At 52.8% G+C, this 21,347-nt stretch overlaps 9 protein-coding genes across 9 annotated transcripts; 4 read left to right on the top strand and 5 right to left on the bottom strand.

The window, feature by feature from the left end:
* Nucleotides 1-241: 241 nt before the first annotated feature.
* Nucleotides 242-4,496, bottom strand: CKM354_000990000 (uncharacterized protein; the record flags this gene model as incomplete). Its single annotated transcript, XM_044805340.1, has 9 exons — nt 242-277; nt 351-365; nt 433-521; nt 596-1,051; nt 1,132-3,048; nt 3,100-3,807; nt 3,869-4,050; nt 4,120-4,382; nt 4,452-4,496. The coding sequence occupies 9 exons, from the start codon at nt 4,494-4,496 to the stop codon at nt 242-244; spliced, it is 3,711 nt and encodes a 1,236-aa protein (XP_044661275.1).
* A 358-nt stretch (nt 4,497-4,854) lies between these two features.
* Nucleotides 4,855-5,803, top strand: CKM354_000989900 (uncharacterized protein; the record flags this gene model as incomplete). The annotated part of the gene is made up of 4 exons (XM_044805339.1): nt 4,855-4,977; nt 5,032-5,126; nt 5,187-5,465; nt 5,536-5,803. The coding sequence occupies 4 exons, from the start codon at nt 4,855-4,857 to the stop codon at nt 5,801-5,803; spliced, it is 765 nt and encodes a 254-aa protein (XP_044661274.1).
* Nucleotides 5,804-6,175: 372 nt separating this feature from the next.
* CKM354_000989800 (uncharacterized protein) lies at nt 6,176-10,429 on the bottom strand (the record flags this gene model as incomplete). Its single annotated transcript, XM_044805338.1, has 2 exons — nt 6,176-6,529; nt 6,578-10,429. The coding sequence occupies 2 exons, from the start codon at nt 10,427-10,429 to the stop codon at nt 6,176-6,178; spliced, it is 4,206 nt and encodes a 1,401-aa protein (XP_044661273.1).
* Nucleotides 10,430-11,254: 825 nt separating this feature from the next.
* CKM354_000989700 (uncharacterized protein) lies at nt 11,255-12,200 on the bottom strand (the record flags this gene model as incomplete). Its single annotated transcript, XM_044805337.1, has 6 exons — nt 11,255-11,291; nt 11,354-11,607; nt 11,671-11,879; nt 11,936-12,002; nt 12,064-12,122; nt 12,179-12,200. 6 exons carry the CDS (start codon nt 12,198-12,200, stop codon nt 11,255-11,257), a joined length of 648 nt encoding a protein of 215 aa, XP_044661272.1.
* A 325-nt stretch (nt 12,201-12,525) lies between these two features.
* Nucleotides 12,526-14,703, top strand: CKM354_000989600 (uncharacterized protein; the record flags this gene model as incomplete). Its single annotated transcript, XM_044805336.1, has 2 exons — nt 12,526-13,157; nt 13,227-14,703. The coding sequence occupies 2 exons, from the start codon at nt 12,526-12,528 to the stop codon at nt 14,701-14,703; spliced, it is 2,109 nt and encodes a 702-aa protein (XP_044661271.1).
* A 72-nt stretch (nt 14,704-14,775) lies between these two features.
* CKM354_000989500 (uncharacterized protein) lies at nt 14,776-16,154 on the bottom strand (the record flags this gene model as incomplete). The annotated part of the gene is made up of 2 exons (XM_044805335.1): nt 14,776-15,915; nt 15,978-16,154. 2 exons carry the CDS (start codon nt 16,152-16,154, stop codon nt 14,776-14,778), a joined length of 1,317 nt encoding a protein of 438 aa, XP_044661270.1.
* A 1,015-nt stretch (nt 16,155-17,169) lies between these two features.
* Nucleotides 17,170-17,748, top strand: CKM354_000989400 (uncharacterized protein; the record flags this gene model as incomplete). Its single annotated transcript, XM_044805334.1, has 1 exon — nt 17,170-17,748. One exon carries the CDS (start codon nt 17,170-17,172, stop codon nt 17,746-17,748), a length of 579 nt encoding a protein of 192 aa, XP_044661269.1.
* Nucleotides 17,749-18,414: 666 nt separating this feature from the next.
* CKM354_000989300 (uncharacterized protein) lies at nt 18,415-19,012 on the top strand (the record flags this gene model as incomplete). Its single annotated transcript, XM_044805333.1, has 2 exons — nt 18,415-18,595; nt 18,660-19,012. 2 exons carry the CDS (start codon nt 18,415-18,417, stop codon nt 19,010-19,012), a joined length of 534 nt encoding a protein of 177 aa, XP_044661268.1.
* Nucleotides 19,013-19,265: 253 nt separating this feature from the next.
* CKM354_000989200 (uncharacterized protein) lies at nt 19,266-21,254 on the bottom strand (the record flags this gene model as incomplete). The annotated part of the gene is made up of 2 exons (XM_044805332.1): nt 19,266-21,047; nt 21,120-21,254. 2 exons carry the CDS (start codon nt 21,252-21,254, stop codon nt 19,266-19,268), a joined length of 1,917 nt encoding a protein of 638 aa, XP_044661267.1.
* Nucleotides 21,255-21,347: the final 93 nt, after the last annotated feature.

Raw genomic sequence — 21,347 nt, 5'->3', positions numbered from 1 at the left:
GCTAAATCGTGGTATGATCGACTTTACCGTGTGACTAATGTGAACTCATGGCTTCTGCGCTCATCTAGTCTGCCGGTTGTACGCGTGCCGTGCATGGCTCAGCATCGCAGACGGGTCACTTAGAAACACGAATGATTGACTTCAGTGAAGTCGGACTGAGCTGACGAATTGGGGAGCACAACACAGCGAGCACCCTCTTTCTGTCCAAAAGCGACCAAACAAATTACACTGCCTACATGATTCAACTTGCACGAATGAGCGCGATGCGTCCTCCGGCCTGCAATCGGTGTCAGCACAACGTTCTGAGAATGACTGATTTTCCTCGTGGAAAAACCGTGGGTTACGCATACCTTGATCGTCTCTCCCTACACCAAGACGGATAATGTCAGCAAATATTGCCTCCTATAGCTCAAACAAGAATCACCAACTTACCGGCTCAACAAGCACCTTCTCCACAACAGCCTTCTTCCCACCACTCACGAACCCCTCCGGCACATTCACATTGATTTCGAGTTTCATCGCTGTTACACCCAAATTGTCAGCACAAGACAAGCGAAGAAAGAAAACAAAAGGGAGAGATCTAGTAAGAACGCACCTTCCAAAATCACCACAACCTGGTTGCCTTCCACCTCATCCCCCTCCTTAACCTCCACCTTCCAAACATTCGCATCAACCGGCGCCTCCACCACCCCAACCCCCTCCTGTCCCAACAAACTCTCAATCGTACTCAAATCCGGCTTCCTCTTCTCCTTCTCCTCTCTCCATTTCTTCAAACTCTCATTTTCCGCTTTAATCATTTCCTCTTGGACTTTCCTCTGCTTCGCACGAATTTCTTCAACCTCGGATTTCGTTGCTTCGAGCAATTTATTATGTTCTGCCATATCAAATTCGGAGTCTTCGTAGGTGAATTCATATTGTCCGGAACGGAAAAGTTCGAGTTGGGCATTGAGTTCGGATTCGGTGACGCGGTGGAAGGTTAGGATGTCGAAGTCTTGGAAGAGCCAGGGGCGGGTGGGGGTGAAGCCGGATTTGAAGCCGTAGTAGTCGAAGCCTGTGCGGAGGAGGGAGGTGAGAAGGTTAGTGATTATTCAATGGGTGTATAGGAGAAGAAGGAGAGAAGGGAAGACTTACAAGGAATTGTGCGTCCTAACATCTGATACCCTCCAGGCGAATCCACGGGATAAATCGATGCGCAACTCCCTCCCCATCCAAATGTTCCTTCGGGAGTGAAGACTCGAGAAGGATTGGCTTTGGGGGCACTCATTCGCATTCGCGGATCTACTGGCAATGACACGGTGTTGCCGCAGTAGAACCCTACGACGACAGCCATCAGCTCGCCAGTCAACATGTTATGCTTCAACTGATCAGCCGTGAAAGCGTTATTCTTCGCAACGAAGTCAAGATTATCTGGAAGGTACGGAGCATGAGGTCTCTGATTCGACATGTACCGCTCTGTGGCTTCAGTTTGTTCTTTGCTTTCGAAGGATAGCGGGAGTTTGAAGCGGCGATTGGGAACTTTGGTCGTGCTGAGGTCGCCAATCTGGTCTTCGAGGGTCTGGAGATGAGCGATGAGCTGGGTGCGGTCCATCTGAGAGCCATCGTAGTGGATGTTGAGGGATGTGCAGCAGCCGACTGTGGTGATGAGATCTTTTTTGAGCCAGGATGGAGCGGTAGAGTCGTTGATGGCTTTTTCGAGGGCTGTGACGCGGCAGCGATAGTTGAGGTCGAATTGTTCGTTGCCGTATTCGACGAGGAGGTAGTCGTCTCCTGCTTGGCGGTAGCGGACTTGAGGCTGGGCACCTGATGCTGGACGTTCCCACAGGACAGCTTTGCTATAGTTCCCGCTGGCTTTGAAGTCGGAAGCGAGTGGCTTGACATTGTTGAAATCGTTCGTCTGTACAGCCTTGCTGATGCCTTCAATGTAGTTTTCGACATTCCTTCGCAGCGAAAGAGCTTCTTCCAGAGATACACGTTGGTACTTCAGAGAGTCTCCCGCTTTGAGCTGGCCTAGTTTCCAGTAGTCTGCACGAATGGCTGTAGCTGAACTCGCGAAGCCGCCAAAGTTGGGGCAGTCTAAGGCAAAGATGCAGCCTTCGTCGCCAGTCCAGTTGAGTGATCCGCATGAATATCCATACTCGACAAGGTTAGAAGGATGTGAGCCACCTTCTCCGCCATCTGCTCGTGCCCATTTCGGTACGGGACCTATCAGCCTAATTGCGCTCCTGCTAGCGTTGTGAGAGACCTTCCACTCAGTGCTGTAGAGCATTTCGATGTCTTCTTCGGTCAAATAGCCTTCCTCGTGTGGGCCTGGAAGAGCATTGATCGTCCACGGTGAGCTGTAGCCGGGTCGTAGTGACTCTGGAACACTAGGATGAGAGTGTAGATTCGATGGAATCTCTTTGACAAGGCTGAGCTGATCTCCAGGTGCAAGCTGTCGTCCTTGATATCCGCCAATGGCAACTATAGGTGAAGTCGATTTACTGCCGAAGTAGTCCGCCACGGAAGTGAAGCCACCGTATACAGCGAGATAGCTGCGACATCCTCCTGCAGTTGTCTTGCCAATCTTCAGAATCTGGCCAGGTTTGATGTGCTTGCGAGTCCACATCGGAATGATATCGCCGTCCAGTGCAACCTCGATGGGAGCTCCTGTCACCGCAATAACTGCCGGCCCATGGAACTTCAGCTCGGGGCCAGAGAGTGTGATCTCGAGACCTTCCTGGCCACGTTCGTTGCCAACAAGAGCATTAGCCACAGCAAGAGCGATTGGATCCATGGCTCCACTTCGAGGAATGCCTTTGCCCACGCTTGGCCTGCCTTCCAGATCCTGTACCAGAGTGTAAGCGCCTGCGGTCACTACATCTATCACATTCGGCTTGTATTCAAATCTCTGCAGGAACGAGGTGATCGTTCGACCGGACTGAAAAGTTTCATCTTTAATGATAGCGCCCAAGAAATCCAGATTGTTTGGTGGGCCTGAAACCACTGATTGCTCCAACAGCATACTCATACCTTTGAGAGCAGTCTCGCGCGTCTTCGCATGATTGATGACTATCACAAGGTCAGTAGATTGCATGAGCGAAAGAGCAGGTATCCTCCTACCTTTGGCGATCAACGGATCGTAGTTGGGCGAGATTCGTAGGCCAGTCCTCACCCATGTATCGATGCGAGCGTTTTGACGCTCTGCCCAGTAAACTTCTGTCAACAGACCCGGCGAAGGTGCATAATCTCTGAGCACGTTCTCTGCGTACAAGCGGGCTTCGATAGCAGCTCCGAAAGGCCCGGGCTTTTGTAACGAGTCCAGGTACTCGGCAGATAGGCCACCTTGCCCAGTAAGTTGCGCATCAGCTTGCTTCAACATGAGCTCGACAAGATCAACATCATAACAAGCTTCTGTGATGGGGTGCTCGACTTGCAGGCGAGTGTTCATCTCGAGGAAGAAGAAATCGGCAGTTTTGTCGTCCACCAGGAATTCTACAGTCCCCGCAGAACCATATTTGACTGACTGAGCAAGACTTACTGCAGCACTGCAGATCTTCTCACGCAAGCCCGAATGTTTCTGCACAAATGGACTAGGGCACTCTTCGATGACCTTCTGATGCCTGCGTTGAATCGAGCACTCCCGCTCTCCAAAGTGGACGGCGTGACCAAGTCCGTTGCCAAAGACCTGGACTTCAATGTGGTGTGCCTCGGGATAGTACTTTTCGATGAAGACTCCAGAGTCCTTGAAAAGAGCTTGACCGCGAGATTGAGCTTTCTTGAATCCATCCTGGACCTCTTCCGCGTTTTGACAAGTTATCAATCCGGAACCTGCTCCCACAGTCAGTGGCAAAATATCATCGACAATATGTCCACTTCTAGTCCCACTGACCACCTCCACCTGCTGTAATCTTGAGCATCACAGGATAACCAAGCGAACTGCTCTGCTTAACAGCATCTTCTTCGTTCTCGACAAGGCCTTCTGTACCAGGAACAATAGGGACACCTGACTGCTTAGCCAGATCTCGCGCCGTGTGCTTGATACCAAAAGCCTTGATTGCATCTTCGCGTGGTCTGCATACAGATGTTTGCGATCAGAATTGCCTGCATTGGAGTTTGGAATAGTGAAAATGAGAACCATACCCAACCCAAGCTAGACCTGCATCACTCACAGCCTTCGCGAAGGCTGCATTCTCAGAGAGAAAGCCATATCCGGGAATTATGGCATCGACTACTTTCTCTTTTGCAATTCGAAGAAGCTCATCGCCGTCAGTATAGCTTTGCAGCGTTGGCAGCAGGACAGCTTCATCGGCATCGGAGACATGCAACGACGCAGCATCGGCCGATGTGTAAACAGAAACAGTCTTGATGCCGAGTTGTTTGGCAGTTCTGATGATACGAACAGCCTGGCGAGATTGAAGGAAGTTGCATCAGCATGCCAAGACTCGACTTCTTCATGATCGCGGGGCACTCACGATCTCTCCTCTGTTCGCAATCAGCAACGTCTTCAATTTCTCCATCCTGTCAATGGTATGAAGCCGTCATCTAAAGACAGAGGTTGTGTAACAACTGGTCTTCTTATGCTTCCTGATGCCCAGGGTGGCAGTGTGCAGCTGCTGCCACTTCTCCGCACACATCCAGGTTTCCAACCAACACGAGCGAGGTCCCAGAGCTATCTCACTGATAAGCATCATAACCTCCTCACCTATCGAGGGGTATCCATAACACCGTCACGCGAGTCTAGCACTAGAAAGGTAGCTCTACGCAGTACCTGGACCTCACCTCCTCATCTTGCTTCACGGGAATAGTTCCTCGCATTCTCTTTCTTACTCTCCGTATCTATCCTTCTCGCGTTATACAGATATTAGTTCTCGCACGATGCCGCCCATTTCAAAGAAAGTACACATCAACGTCGATCTCGGCGAAGGCTACGGAAATTTCAAGGCAGGTCCTGACGATGAACTCATCCCACTCATCGATCATGCCAACGTAGCCTGTGGCGTGAGCAAACACTTTCAGCTACTTCATATCACATGGATCTGACACAGAGAACAGTTCCACGCCGGCGACCCCCTCATCATGTCCGAAACCGTTGCAAAATGCAAAGAACACAACATCCTCGTCGGCGCTCATCCCGGCCTGCCAGATATGTAAGTATACCATACTGCCTTTCACAATCTTCAAACCGTCCACCAACTAACCCTTCCCAGACAAGGCTTCGGTCGCCGCGAAATCAAAATGTCCCCCGAAGAATTAACAGCCATGACGCGCTACCAAGTCGGCGCTCTCCAAGCCTTCCTCGCGGCCGCAGACGTTCCCCTCAACCACGTCAAACCCCACGGCGTTTTATACGGTATGATGTACCGCGACAAAGACATCTGTCGCGCTGTCTATGCTGGTGTTCCACCAGGAACTCGTGTCTTCGGCCTTGCGGGCACTTTCCATGAAGAAGTTGCCAAAGAAATGGGATTACCGTTTACAGCGGAGTTGTACGTCCTGTCTATCTCTCCTGGCCCTGCTATACTCCGCATTGCTGACAGCTTCTTGTGATTGAATCAGATATGGCGACGTGAAATATTCTTCAGACGGAAAACTCGTCATCGATCGCAAGAAGAAACCTTGGACATCTGAAGATGTACACAAACATGTCTCGAGCCAAGTGGAAAATAGTTCCGTGACAGCAGTCACAGGCGAAGAAGTCCAATTGCCGATTGGAGACCACGATGTCTCGTTATGCTGTCATAGTGACAGTCCTGGAGCATTAGAAATTGTCAAAGCAGCGAGACAGATCGTGGATGATTTCAACAAGAGGATGAAGTATACGTAGCGAAGTATCGAAAGGAAGGTAAAGCGTTTCGGGAGCTCTTGATCGAATGTTCATTATTAGTGACAATTTGTTCCTTTCGTGTGATACATTGGATGTGCCAGCTCCATTGCCTTGGAGCCGGACTGTACAAAGCATGTCCAATTTTTACACCGCTCGCCACGCCGAATGCTGCTACAGTAGAATACACTGAATCGTGTTTCACGTAAGCATCAGGAACGTGAGTACGTAATCCGCCGCCGGCAACAGACAATGAACGCCGCGCCAAAAGGAATCGCAAAAATGTGGGGGCGCCGAGAGCGCCGTGAGAAGCTGCTTGTCGATTAAAGTCCCTCAAATCAGCATGCTCAAACCCTTCCGCGAAGCCGCATCGAGTCACTGAGCAACACGTCGAATCTCGTGAACTTGGCGGCTGAGGTTGCTGATGGTCCTCAAAGCAGGGTCCGATGGTCTAGCCTCTGAGATGGCCATGTAAGCGCCTTGCAGACGCTGCGTGAGCACATCCATGATCTTTGGCGCGACGTCCATGATGTCCTCGTTGCGAACGTCAATTTGTTGCAGAACTCGGGTGAGCCAGTCGAGACGCTCAGAAACGAAGGAGTCGAAGCTTGAAGTGATGGCTGCCGAGACGGTGAGAGCGACTAGCGGGGTCAACTGGGAGAGGTATGTTGGATTAACGCGAACGAACAACTTGTCGAAAATGTCCGCTTGTCGGTCCGACGAGATCCACTGCGAGAAGTTAGTATAGATCAGAGCGATGGGCACATTATGACACACCTGAATAGTTGCTTCCTCGTACTTGCCATCCATCAGAAGCTGAGTCATGTTGAGGATATCAGCATCCTCTGGCTCAGCAGGGGTTTGTTGGTTGGCTGTGGGAGAAGTAGAAGTGGATCTCGCTGCGCCCACTTGACCAGCACCTGTCTCACGCTGAAGCTTGAGAATCTGCTCCTGGAAGGAAGCCTGACTGGCAGCCATGCCTTGCAGCGTAGTCGACAGGCTACGAACTATGCCAGACAGTTCTTCGATCTTCGCGTTGTCTTGCTGGCGTTGAGCCTCAAAGGAGCGCTGATGTTGAGTGAACTTGCTTTCAAGGTCGCCGACCATTTTCTGCGCGGCCTTCGTAGTCATCTCCGGGAGTTGCTGCTGTAGCATGGCCGACACTTGCTGCTGCACGCGCTGAGCGACCTGGTTGGCAGTCAAGTCCGAGATAGCCTTGTGCACTTCCTTGTCCTGAAGGGCTTGCTGGAGTGTGTTGGAGAGGTTGGCCTTCATCGCTGCGGAAACGCTGGCATTCAGTTGTGGTGGAAGCGATTCCGCGATCTTGCGATCCACGACCTTGCTGGTCACTTCAGTCAGCGTCGGAATCACGTCCTTCTCAATGCGGGTGGCAATGATGCTGCTAAGGCTACGATCCACATTCTCAGTGAGCGTAGACGAGACCAGACGGAGTAGAGCGTCTTGCTTTGCACCGGCAGCAGCATCTTGTACGCGCTTGTCGGACTCAATGCGCTGGTACAAAGAATCGAATTGGCGCGTCAGCAGACTCTGGTAGTCTCCTGCGCCTGCAATCGGGGCACTCGCTTGAGTGGAAGCGTTCGATGCCGTTGCGAGGACGGCTTCTTTTGCTTTCGGCGAGATTATCAGGTTGCGCGGAACTTCGTCACTCGACTTGCTACCAGTTGGAGACTTGGTGCGCAAAGCGGCATGGCTGTAAGAATCGGCAGTGATGAAGGGTGGGTTGCCAGCAGGGATCTGCGGCAATGGCTTGGTAGGTGGTTCCGGCGAGAGCAGACGAGGTTGCTGTCCATTGGAGAGGGGTGTTGGCGAACGGGCGGTCTCTTGCTTCACGGCGTTTAGCGGCGATGGAGTCTTGCCTGGTTCTGGCTTGGCGAGAATGGTCGACTTCGGCAGCTGCCTCGAAGCAGTGTCCGCCTCAGTGCGCTCTCCTGTTGAGGACGACTGTTTTGGGATTGACAGCTCGCGCACTTCAATGACACCCTCCTTTAGGGCTTCCTTAGGGTTCATCATCTTGCTCTGCTTGTCCCAGCCCAGGTCTTCACGCTTGATGCTGATGCCGACAGAGCCCTTCGAGTGCATGATGTAGAGCTCAAAAAGGGTCTCCTCCTCTGTTCCGTTTTCGCCAGCATTTTCGACTGGCGTTCTCAGCATGTCCACGCTTCTGAGCTGGCCCACCTTGGCAAAAGAGAACTCCCTAAGTCCACTCATGATGGCAGTGCTCTCAGGCTTTGGTAGGGCTGCGTCGTTTGTCGCCAACATTCTCATGAATCTGGCCTGCTCCATGGTCGGAAGGTTGTACTTTGGTGCACTAAGGTGTAGGAAGTAGATGCTGTTGCGAGTTGGGTGCCCAACGGTCACTATACCAGTCTTGGGGTGATAAGTGACGCTGCAAATACCATCGCTATCCTTCTCGTGGGGCAGACGAATCTCTTGCACCGCCTTGCCAAGCCCAAGATCCCAGAGCTGCAGAATATGGTTCTGCTTGAAGCCGACAAGCATGTAACGAAGTGCAGAGCCTTTGTTAAATGGCTTCTCCTTATCAAGAAACATGATCGAGGACACCGAGGGCTTCTCGTCGGGCTTGCTCCCCGATGTGACTGCACTGTGCTGAATGATTGGTTCGCGCAGCTCGACAGGCTCGTGCTTGCGAGGCTCGAAGCTGCGCACATTTGCTTGTGCCGTGAGATCGCGAATGTCCCAAAACTTGAACCGCCCGTTCTTATCAAGGCTGACAATGACTGTGTCATCTTCGGAGAAGCAGAAGTCCTTGCCCGCTTTGCCAGTGTTGATTTTGAGGGTCTGCTCAGCAAAGTACTTTTCGCTGTTGACACGGCGCGTGTTCTGGTCAGTGTATGCGCTGTTCCTGGCCGTATCTGGTGCGATTATGTAGATATGTTTGCCGCGTGCGATGGCAAAGTAGTCGGGATGACGGGCGCTCATTTTGGCACGAGTCTTCACCGGGGAGCCGCTGGTGTTCTCCTCCACGGTAGCTACTGGAGGCAAGATGAAACCATGAGCTTCTACATCGTCATCCTGGAACGAATCTCCTCTGGACTTAACGAGGGATGTCCAGAAGACGGAGCCATGCACTCCAGTGCCAAGCACAGTTTCGACATCGTTGTCTTTGGTAGCAACGTTGCTGCAGAGCTGGACGCTGAAGATGCGCTCGCCGCTCGACCGGAAAACTTGTTTGTGGTCGCCAGAGTCCTGTCGAATGATTCGGAATCCTCCATTGTCCTTCTTCGTCGCAACTTGCGCGTAGACAATGTGTGTCTGGCTAGCAGTGACGAGCGAGCGGTCGATTTGATCAAACTCCTTCTTAAGCTGCGCAATGACCATGAAGTGGTCTTGTCGAATTGAGCGAGCCTGCTTTAGCGGGCGCACTTGAATCGAGACAAACGGCTTCATTGGGAAGTTGTACACTTCCACCTTATAATCCGCCTTGCCATCATCCTCGGCACTCTCCCAATTTGACTCAACGTCTTCGTTGTTTGCAGTCTCTTTTTTGATGCGCTCGTCATCTGTGGTGGCCCTGCTGTTGAGTGGCTCACGGCTGTCAGCAGCCTTGAGAGCATGTGCGACCTGCTTCTCCACGTTCTCCTTTGAGATGCTCTTAGTCGATGCCGAGGAAGCATCATCGTCGATCTTCCTACTCTTCGACTTCGGCTGCGATGATTCGACATTCTGCGCGGAAGCGCTGCGGTCATGTTTCAGGATTTCGATCTTCTTGGGCACGTTGGCCTGCTCGGCGGGCTGTGGTGTGCGGTTTCTGTTCAGAGGCGACGATGTGTGCAGTTGGTCGAATGGGTTTACGTAGTTGAACATCGAAGCCTTGTTGGCAGCTGGACCTTCAAACGGGGTGTTGCCAGCAGCGGGACTGCCAAACTGACGAGCGGTCGATTCGCGTGTTGCCTGTGAGCCTGTCGAGCCAACTGAAGCTTGTCCAAACTGCTTGCTCAAGTCATCGATATCGGGTTGCTGTTTGAGTGTCCTGCTATTCTGCGACTCTGATCTCGCCACTGGTGCGGGCGTTGGAGCCTTCGGGCCCTTGAGCAAATTCAGCAACAAGTCCTGGGGGTTGCCACTGGACTTAGATCTCAACTCGTCGTCCACCCCGCTGAGATTGCGCTGAGGTACAGCAGAACCAGAGGAGGAGCGTTGGAGGTTAGCCATGACGTCCGCTGCCGACAATGGCCGTGCATTGCGCGAAGATGCGCCTTCGCGAGGCTGCGTGGCGGGGATCTGTATTGACGTATGGCGATTCGACTGCACATTGGTGAGGCCCGCCATTGCGCCTGATTGTGGCTGTGATTGCTGCTGTTGCCCCGACTGCCCTTGGAACTTGAGAAGGTTCAGCAAGTTGTTGGTGCGATTGGGATCTTGATTCGGAGTGCCGGCATTCGATGACGGGTTGATGGGACTGATGATATTGGATGCGTGATGTGGATTTGGCGTGTGAGCCGGTGGTGAAACCAACGGCGATGACACTGACGGCGGCTCGTACGCGGGTTGCGCCCACAGTGCCGACGGCGGTGGTTGCGAAGACGGTGGTGCGTCGGAGCTCTGGTGCTGTTTGAGGCGCGAGAACAGCTCGCTGAGGTCTGCCATTCTCCGGTGAAGTTGCGCGTGTGCGCGCCGCTGACTATATTGCAGCAACCACGATCGACAAATGAATGATCCGCAGAAGCAATTGCGTAGAGAAGTGGCTGGATGTTTGCCCGGGTGTGTGGGTGTTAGTAGTGTCGCGAGTAATGAACAGAAACTAGACAGCTCTCGCTTCAGGCACATCGGCGTCATCGGCGTGCTGATTCGGCCGCGCCCGCTCAACTTCGAAGGAGCGTTCTGTGCATTGATGCCCAGCACATACAACCACACGACTCAGTTTACTTCACTTGGATCGGCACACTGGGATCGCGAAACTGCGACTACGTGAATCTCGGCTCAGTCCGCAACGACGATGCCGTGGACTAGTATCAAGTACAAAGTACAGCAGGCGCAATCATCACGTTTCATGAAACTATTGCGCGAGGACTCGATTCTTCGAAGTTCATTATGCCCTTGCGGGTTATTTTCATCAACTTACAATGCGAGCGTCTGCATATGCAATGATGGTTAAAACTCGTCCTACTCATCACCACCGACCTCATATCTGTACACATACAGCTACGCCGTCTCATCATGCCAATTTCAATGATCGAACATAGCGTTATCATTCGCCGCAGTCGAGCTATGATTCCTTCTGCCAACGCGAGTATATTGCCTTGCTCATCTCAATTCGTCCTTCCTGATTTCAATCAATTGAGCGCGGACACTCTGCGCGCGAATCGTGAGGTATACTAGTGTGTGCAGACACAGCAGCATGCACATCACTGGGCGCGTTGTTCGGCTCCGGCGCGTTGGAGATACCGGAGAGATAGTCCGATTTCGCGTATTCTAGACTGGGAGGTTGAACTTCTTGCCTTGCAGTACCCTGTTAAGTACGTCAGCCTTGTTACCCAGGCGGCATATCCCGCGTGCTCCTGCAAGACGTACTTGGTGTAGTAGATCCAGAAGAAGTCTGAGTAGAGCACAGTCTGAATGATACCCGCAATCACTGGAATTGGGTCCCAGTAGTGGTTCTCGGTGAAGAATCGCCATATCCAGTTGGGAATGTAAAGCGCTCTGTAGGCACCGAGAGCAAACAGGTAGTGTGTTGTAATGGTCTCAGCCTCCCCTGTCCTTTGCAACATGAAGAGTTGAGGCAGAATGGCAACAGACTCCAGCCAGATCGAGAATGCCCAGAGCATCTGCGGTTCCCACGTCAGCTATCCGCTCCATCCGCAGACCAGATTCATGCTCTTTCTCCTTACCTCTGTCAAGCTGTATCGGTAAGGGAACAAGATCCCCATGACGGCAGCTCCTCCAATCAGATATTCCACCTTGAAGGTATCCTGATTCGGGTCGTGCGTCGGTTTGTAGTCGTTGAGCATGAGGTATATCGTGTAGGCCTGCGCGCCAATGAAGATGATTTTGAAGGTAGTGTTCCAAAGGCTGTTTGTCGGGTTCGTCCATAGCAGATCTGCCACCTTCCGTCAGCCGGCCCTCTCACATACTCTGATGCTCTTTCCAACTGACCAAGATATCTCGTAACGTAGACCACGAGGTAGAGGAATTGTGATTTGAAGGAAATACCCGATGCGCTCTGCAGGCAGCCATTAGCTCGGGGATCCCAATGCGTGGAGGCCGCCGCGGGGGTCGCATACACTTGACGACTTCATCTTAGCAAGCAGTATGAAGATGGATGCCAAATGCGACAAGTCGCCTGTCTCAATTAGTAGCTGTCCGCGACGTCCATAACATGCTTTCTCGCATCCATACCCAAGATCCGGAAGAGATTCATGGTGGCTGTTTATCCGTGCCGCAGCAGATGTCGTTTCGTGGAGCGTCAGGTCGCAAGATGGCAATGACGAAGGCCGTATGTTCCAATGTGAAGTCAATTCAGAGCGGGCCCCTTGCGGCGCATGTGTGTGTTGTGTTGTTGACGACAGCTTTCAGAAAAGTGAAAGCCACAACTTCCCAACGACGAGGACCCTCGAAACAAGTGGTTCAGCTCCACACAGCAGCAGCTGTGAATCGCCGACCCCTGCAGCGCCCATTCCCGCCTTCCCGCACCCACAGCCACAGCCATTCCCTGCTTCCCACTTTCCTCCCACTCCATCACACAAATGGACCAACCTTCCTCTCAATCGTCGTGTGTTGAGGCTGAGCGGGCAGAGCAGAGGTGCCGAGACGCATTGAAGGGCTTCGCGTACCTTGAGACGTTTGACGAACTACTGGCTTGGACAGAAGACGATGTCGACGCGCTCCAGAAGTCCAACACTCCGCTCCTTCAGCGAGCGCAATCAGACCGCGATCATGGCGCCAAAGTGATGCTCATACACGACTATCAAGGCGGATACAACGACTACGAATCATGTCAAGGTCAGATCGTGCCCAAGGAACAGTACTCTTGCAATTATCTTCAATTCGTGGAGACGTTCGTGTATTTCTCTCATCGCCTCGTGTCTGTCCCGCCTCCTGTTTGGACGAACACGTGCCATCGCAATGGTGTTATTGTACTTGGGACTTTCATCGTCGAGCCTGGATCTACTGATGTTGAATGCATATTGCAGCAGGACGAGTCCGGCTCGGTTTGGGTCGCTCGGAAGCTTGCCAACATGGCCAAATGTTATGGCTTCGATGGCTGGCTGATCAATATTGAGACTTCGTTCCCGCTGCTATCCTGGAGTGCGGCAAAGCTGGAAGGCTTCCTGCGGCAGTTGAGAGCTGAGCTCGGTGTGAACAGCAAGGTAGTGTGGTAGGTCTGCGTGTTCCATTAGCTCATCTCTTGGAAATGCGTTCTCGCTATAGACTCATCGCTTTTCAGGTACGATGCACTCACGACGCTCAACTTCGTCTGGTATCAGAACACATTAAACTACATGAATTTACAATTCGCCATCGCGGCAGGCTCTATGCTTACTAACTACAAATGGGACCCAGAGCTGGCTCAGAGCGGCAAAGCTCGTGCCATGGAAAGCGGTCTGGGACTTGGCAATCTGTACTTTGGCATCGACGTCTGGGCACAAAACTATCAGAAAGACAGGAAGCACAGGCGTGTGACGTGGCCTAGGCTCTTCGGTGGTGGCACGGGTACTGGTCTCGGCGTGCAGGTCCTCCAGGAACTGGGCCTCAACGCTGGCCTCTTTGCGCCGGGTTGGTCGTATGAGCATTTCAGTGACCACAGTTCTGCGGTGGAAAGAGCAATATGGAAGGGTACCCCACTGCCCAAGGAATTACCATGCGACTGCAACCCGCAAAGCCCACACAATACGGCACCCTATCAGCAGCATGGTGTAGTCAAGTATGCGAAAGCATTCCCGGCTGGATCTTCCACTTTCTTCCACACCAATTTCGAGCGTGCTTCTTCGCGTGCCGACAACGGAGTCATACACGCGTATCTAGGCTCTCAAAACATTCAGCCGTTCGAGACAGAATCCGCTTCTCCCGTTGCGCAACTCCAAGCAAAAGTGCATGACTCTCCCTCGAGATGCGTTCTGTCCATTGCGCCTCTCAGCCAAGGCGCCCTGTCACGCTCGCGAATACAGCTTGCGAAGATGAGAGTGGCTGCTCTCGAGCCACTGAAGCTTACGATGAGATACCGCATCTTGCACTACGCCCATCGCGATCTCCGGTTCCAGGCCGACTTCAAAGACAGCTATGGCCACCGACATTCGAGACACGTAACACTCGTCGTAACTGATAGACAATTCGCCAGGCTAGAGTGGACACTCGACACCAGCGAGATCGGGTGCGCCGCACAGATAGAGCCACCAATTTTCCTTGAAAGCCTGTTCATCTGCCATGAGTCCGACCAGAGCTCTTTATCGCCTGAGGTGGCAAAGTCTGACATTCTCGAGATATACTCCATCAGTGTTCTGCCTCAATCCGCCCGGAGGTGCCGCTGTGAGATAGATGATATTCGTCTGGAGAAGAGAGGGACTGGCCACGGTCGCCACCTGAGGCTTTCCTGGAAGATTCACCCGGACTCTGGACATAGTGCTGATGGCACAATAATGCCATACAGTCCTATCACAGGTCCTTGCGCTTACTTTACAATTTGTGCTGATGGGCAGCAGTACGGAAGAGCTTATGCGTTGGAATTCGTTCTTCCACTAAGCACCGAGAGAAATGGGGCGAATGTTGTGCGAGAGGTCAAGATTGTCGGCATCGGCTTTGATGATCGGATCCTGTGTGAGGCGACAAACATTTTTGACATTGAGGAGGCAGATGAATGGGTCTTGGTTGAAAGGGCTTCTCTCGAAGAGAGCAGCGACAGACACTCATTTGTCGAGCAAGAGTAGGATATATTTTTGGTTGTTTTCGGCTATCTTACCCTTGATGCGCCAACCTCTCTCACACCACTTCTCTTCTTCTCATAAATCCTCCTTCCGCTCCTCCGACTTCACCAAATGAAACTTTTCCTGCCTCCCCCAAACCCACTCCCAGCTCTTTTTCTCCGAATCCCAATACACATCCTCCTCCAACGGAAACACTATTGTCTCATTTCGCTCCTCAACCCAGTGTTCCACGTACAACTCCACACTATAATACATATTCTTCAACAATGGCAGATCGCCCAACACTGGAACACCGTCTTGCAAATTCGTCATGCCGATAAGTGTCCCGGCACTATGACCCCAATCACCTATGGGATGCGAGTAGATCTTTCCGGAAATGTTAGCTTCGCGCATGGACTCGAGAGCGTTGTGAAGGATTTCGTTTCCTGAATGGCCAGGGATCATATGTGAGCGGACGATGTCTTGAAGTTTGTTGCCTTTCCTGAGGCCGGCGAGAAGGGAGGCTGGGATATCTGACTCCGAGGTGCCGGGTGGAAGAACGTAGGCGAGATGTTGGGTGTCGGTGTTGGAGCCGAGGGCCGTGAGGCCGAAGTCGACGTGCAGAAGGTCACCGCACTGGATCGCGTTCTCTTTCCCTGCGTAGGAGCGTTGGAGTTTGTCTTCTGCTGTTAGCCAACCTGGGAGAATTGTTACGTCTGGATGGAACCAGGTCGTATAGTTCAAAGATTGCAATTTCTCTCGAAACCACCATTCGACATCTTCTGTTGTTGTTTGGCCTGGAACGATGACTCGCTCGCTGAAGCCTTCATCGATGACTGCCCACGCCGTCTCCATGAGCCTGCGATACCAGTTCAGCCGTGATTTGGGCATGGTGGCAATGTACTCCACTGCTACCAATGGCTTCGATACGAAACGCTCGTTCCATGGTGCCGGGACTTCATCAAGTAGCTTCTTATATTCTCCCGCATGCAAGCCTCCAGCAAACGCGATCTCTGAATCGATGTTCAGTGCAATGCTGCGCGGATCACAGAATCGAAGTACATTGTGAAGGTCCTGCCAGAGCTTTGGAGTGTTATCAATCCAAGTATGAGACTCGCAGCCTTCGAAGCCGTCGTCCGCAAAGAAGATGGAGAGGGTCCTACGTCGTGCTGAGAATTGCTCTGCTTGCTTCATGGACCAGAAGACGGTTTCTTCGCCATATTCGCGTTGGCTGACCTGAAAGGCAGAGTCAGTCTGGATGCTTCAATTGAGTCGGTTCGAGATGAAGTGAGATGTACAATCCAAGCATCAACACCATGTTTCCGCAATATAGCAGGTATATTAGCTAATCTCTCTTCACGCCAGCCATCTTGTATCTTTGCTTGCTCACGCAAGCTGGGCAGGTGATGAACGTGAGGTTTAGAAGCGTGGACGCCGAACGCAAGACATAAAAGTAGCGACACTTGCTTCAGCATGGTGCAAATGATGACTTGGCAATGGACAGCGCCGTCTCATCAGACGTGCAGATGAAGTCGAAGTGGCTTGCCTCAGGAACGAGTTGTCTCCACAGAACCTTCCTTGTTCGGCTAGCGGAATTAAGTGCTCGCTCCTCGGAAGTTCGCTGGTCAGAATGCATCCTTTATCACTGCACTCCGTAGCCTCTGCCTCGACATCGACTTATTCGTGGTGTGGTAGCACTCATCTACATGGCGGAAGTCGTCGTGACCGGTGCGAAGTAGCAGTCGCTCGTCTTCCTCAACATCTCCTGTTCTCGAATGGTTCTCGCTGCTAATACGAGCTTGGGTCACGTCGCCCCTGCTGGAATGGCCACCCTCTCCCGCTTACTCTGCGATCAAGATTTACTCTGCTTGACCGCTTCTTAGTCCTTTCCATCCAGGTTCTTGCCATGCGGCTCCGTAAGAACGAATGACACCGAATATGGGATCCCGACTTCCGACCGCGGCTGCCGCAAACACATCAAGAGCACGATTGCGAATATGGTCACCACTCTGCTCGGCTAGACCACGACCCACCTCAAACTTAGACCGGTAAAAATGTCGACTGTGAGGCGGTCTGCGATATATTGTGAAGCGCTCGTGATTCCCTACGCACCCTACTGGAGGGGCGTGGGTGCATCGCATCGATTGGACTCGGCCAGGCCAAGTAGAATACAGTACTACGTTTCGACCTGTGCTGTATCCTGTACGCACTACGCACAAGCGCTTGAAGGCAGATAGCCCTAGCCCTAACCAGCTTGCTGAATTTAACGTTCAGATGGCTAATTATACACACGTATAGAGGAGCATCCCAGTCTTTCCGAAGTATAAGGTCCAGGTTCCGGTGTTCGTCCGAGACCTGCTCCTATTCAAGTAGGCACTGACAACTAGTGGCGACCTATATCCTGTATATATAGGCCACAGCGCATCGTGAGAAGACGCCTATAGACCTACAGCTATTCCACGCATCCGGCGCAACTCTAGCAACACCACAATGAAGTCCTTCATCGTCGCCGCCCTGGCCGCAAACGCCGCCGCTCAAGCAGCCGCAGACTTCCCCATCCGCTACACTGGAACTGGCCTCGACGCTTCCGGAGTGACCATAAAAGACGGCATCATCAACGCCTCTGGCCAGCGTTTCTGGAGCGGCAAGCCCGCACAAACTGCATGTGGAAGGCAACAAGATCCCAAGTCCGCCGTCTGCGAATCCAACGACAAGAACAACAAGACGACCATCTTCTCCTACGCCCCGTCTGCTGACGGCAGCCTCAAACTCGATTCCACCTGGGGTCACGGACAGAAAGTATACGTTGCCGCTGATGGCGCACTGGCATTTGAGAACGACGGCAATATCCCCGAGGGCGGCGAAGTGCTGGGATTCTTGAACGGCAACGATGTCTTGCTATTCGAAAGCAAGGAATGGCTGTCGTGTCCAGTGGAGGGTGAAGAGGCGTGGCAGCTATTTGCGCAGAGCAAGTCGAGTAGGACAGACTGCGTGAACACCACATTCAAGCTGAACCGGGTGAAGGAGACTTCCGAAGGGGGTCCTTGGAGCGCGTTTGAGTACATCTAGACATGTGTGGCAGACTGGCGGACTCGGGACGTGGTGCGAATTTGCATGGTGCATGTGTAGCAGACGGCAGAGGAATGCGACTAGAAGCATATAGAGTACTGCTGTAGCTATTGTACAATGTCAATGCCTAGCCATCGATGAAATGTTACGTACAGATCAGCGAGAATCTGTGAATTACAGCACTGGTACATTCAGACCAGCATCGATGAACGACGCGACATCGATTGAGCATTGAATGTGCTCATGGGAGTGCGAATCGTCGATGACGAGTTCTGTAGATGAGCTCCAAAGAGAACGACCATGACAATCAGGCAACAGTGATCAGTCGCAAAAGTGTTGATGAGGTGGGTGTTTGGAGGAGATCAGCAAATCGGAAGGCGGAACAGTCCAATCTCCGAGCACGACGAGCACCATCGAGACAGAGACCCCTTCTCTCTTCGAATCGCATCGCATCACATCGCAATTGACTTCAACTTTCTCCAGCACACGCGCGCGTGTCACTCCTGCAGACCGCGCCGACAGCACACCTCGAACTTCCGAACAGACCTCTGCAATTGACATCCACGACAACGTCTACGCACGACCTCACGCACACCCTCGAAGTCCGGCGCATCCATCCACCTCCGATCCAACCTCACGTCTCCATACAAAATCGCAACCGCAACAATGCTCGACCTCACAAACCCCACAACGCAAACAACCCTCCTTCTTTCCGTAATCGCCCTCCTCCTCAGCTTCCTTCTCTTCCAACCCACCGGCTTCGTCAAATGGCTCCAAAAGAAAAACTACCAATACGAAGTCACTTTCTCCCTCTACATGTTAACACCGACGGAGAAATTCGTCTTCAGTGAGTACCCTCCCACCGCGTAGTTTCGCGCAGAATTGGTTCGCTAACACTCGTCCTCGTATAGACTCCATCCTCTTCCTCACCTTCTCCCTCTTCCTCATCGCCTCAGTAATCTACCTCCCAAACCACATTCTCACCATGTCTCGACGAACATACTACTACTTCGCGGGGGATAATGTGAACAATACCTTGGCCGGAGGCGCAAACGGCGTGGCAGAGCGCGTCTACGGAACAGCGAGCGAGTGGGCGCAGACGGCGTATCAGACCGCTTTTAACAGATCCGGATCAGCAGCGGCGGGAGTGGCGGAGAAAGCTAGTGAGGTGGTTTCAGCAGCGGCTGCGGAGAGTAGTAGTGCGGCTGCGGTGGTAGCAGAGGGGGCGAGGAATGCGGCGCAGCAGGTTGTGGAGGGGAATTGAGTTGATGCGGAAGACGGTGGGAATGGGAAGAGGTCGGGAAGTCTTTTGTGTGACTGCGTTCTGAGCGAGGAGTCGGGAATTGAAGAGCATGCATAATTCGTTGCACATATCATTTGGAGAACGAACGGAAAGTCGAAAGCACGGCACAAAGATGAGCGTGGGCATCCAGGACACGGTATTAATCTAATTCATGCATATCTTGCAGCATGTTGGACTACTGAACCAACGACTGAACAGAGCTATCTTGTCGCTCTTAAACGACTACGCTTCCAACATCGACTGCCGAGTCTCTCGAGGCTCGTCTGCTGATCTCGTAACTGAGAATCGAGTGGTCAGCATACATGAGCATGAGCCGCCATCTTCTTTGGTCGTCCAGCAATCGCGCAGTGCCCTGCTGGATGGGGGAGGCCGCAACGCCATGCAGTGGCTGAAAGGGGCGTTCAAGGGCCTCCTCCTGGGCATCGAATGGCAAGATATGTTCAATGCGCATTGCGTAATTTGTCTTCTTTTCCACATGGCCATTCTTCATCTCCTCAGGATACTGCGCACGTTTGGAAACCTTAGTCAGCGATAGAATCATGGCTCGACCTTTTTGCGAGGCCAGAACGACGACACCAATGGCTGGAATATAGCAATGCATGTTCAGCCGCTCAAACGCATTCAACCAGCCATGCTCACCCTGCACAAATTGGTGCAGTGCATCGGTGAAGCCGACCATAGGCGTCTTGAGTACTCCCTCTGATTTCTTCTTTGGCTGTGGTTGCAAGAGGTACACACTGCGCACGCTGCAATGTAAGATCGGACATGGCAGGCCGTCACATATACTCTTTTCCGCATATGCTGTCCGAGGTTCGTTGCCATGAATTCTGCGACCATCGTACAAGCTCCGGAACGATAGCGAGTCTTCTGTGCCTTCGTCATCAGAATACGCATCCGCCATGTATGCGGACTCACCAGAATCGGAGTCGTCGTCGAGCTCCTCGTCGAGTTCATCACTCTCCATGGCCATACTTGCATCGTCCTCCGAAGGCAAGGGTGAGCTCGCAGGTTGCCGTGCTGAATGCGACGTACTATCCGGAGTAGCACTGGACGTGGCACGCCTTCCGCGGTCTTGGCGAGCGCTCCTCCTGTTCGCAGAGAATTTGTCCACGGAGCGCGGAACATGTGAAACTGTCTGGCCAATGTCCCAGATGCCCGGATTGCTCTGCACGCCCGGTAATCGGTCCCCATCTTCAAGTCCAAGCGCTGCACCCACGCTGGCCTCGGGTATGAAAGCTCTCTTATCCAGGAAGGTGATGCCCCAACCACTGTTCAAACGATCGTGGGACAGGTAACTTGAGACGGGTGAAAAACGAAACGTCTGATCGGGTCGCATCGAGTGTAAATCCAATGAGCGACAGTTGCCACCGATATCTGTTGTTAGCAGCCATCGCGCCGTAGGATCGTCTCCAGTATTGCAGAATGCAACGTGGGGGATGTTGGTAGAGCCATTGATGATTTCTACAGTCACATCGTCTCTGTCCTCTGTGACATGCGGGTCGTCGTCATCGGAAGCTGTGTCTTCGTCGTCAGTCTCGCGTGCCAAGCCGAACTTGAAGATGGTGATGTTGTGCGTGTTGGCGCTCACGGCGATGATTCTCGCCTGCGAATGAATGGCCAGGCCCCATGCACTCAGTCCGACATTGCTGTGGAAGAATGGCTTAATCTCATCGGCGATAGGACCAATCTTGTTGTCGGCTACCGCGCGTCTCTCGATGGCAGAAACGATGTGTCGGACAAGGAACGCATTGACGTCGCCATCGTCGCGCACAGCAGCGACGACCTCCTCGTTGCCGAGACGCTGTACGACAAGGTAGTTAATCGAGTGCGGTTGGCGAAGGTCGACGGTACCTCGCAGCCCAGGACTTGAAGGTTGCGAAGGTGCGATCAGTGCAGGCTTCTGTGGCAATGCTTGGGTAGGATACTGTGGCACGTAGACGTAGATGTCGGTACTGTAGGCGATGAAGTAGAGGTTCTGGCGTTGCGAGAGGGCCGTCTGGAGGTTGCGTCAACGACAATTAAGGTCCGCAGCGTCGCATTCTCTACCTCCCCGGAGGCGGCACCTTACCAAATTACAGCGCCAGTGGGAGGTCGGCGGAGTGTCTCCGTAGTCGTTGCCGCGCAGACGCTTGCCAAAGCGCGCTTCGCACTTCTGTACGCCGGTGGAAAGGACGGAGGCTTCTTCGAAGCTGCGCTTGCCCATGTCCTCTGCGCGAGAGTGGAGCTCGCGCCTTCTGATGCAGATTGCAGAGGGAAGCGCGGCTTTAGACGGAGACGGCGGTGCGTTGCGAGATGG

Source organism: Cercospora kikuchii (assembly GCF_019650295.1).
Source record: "Cercospora kikuchii DNA, contig_00006, whole genome shotgun sequence".
In the NCBI taxonomy this organism is placed as follows: Eukaryota; Fungi; Ascomycota; class Dothideomycetes; order Mycosphaerellales; family Mycosphaerellaceae; genus Cercospora; species Cercospora kikuchii.
This window is presented reverse-complemented; position numbering and strand designations above follow the sequence as displayed.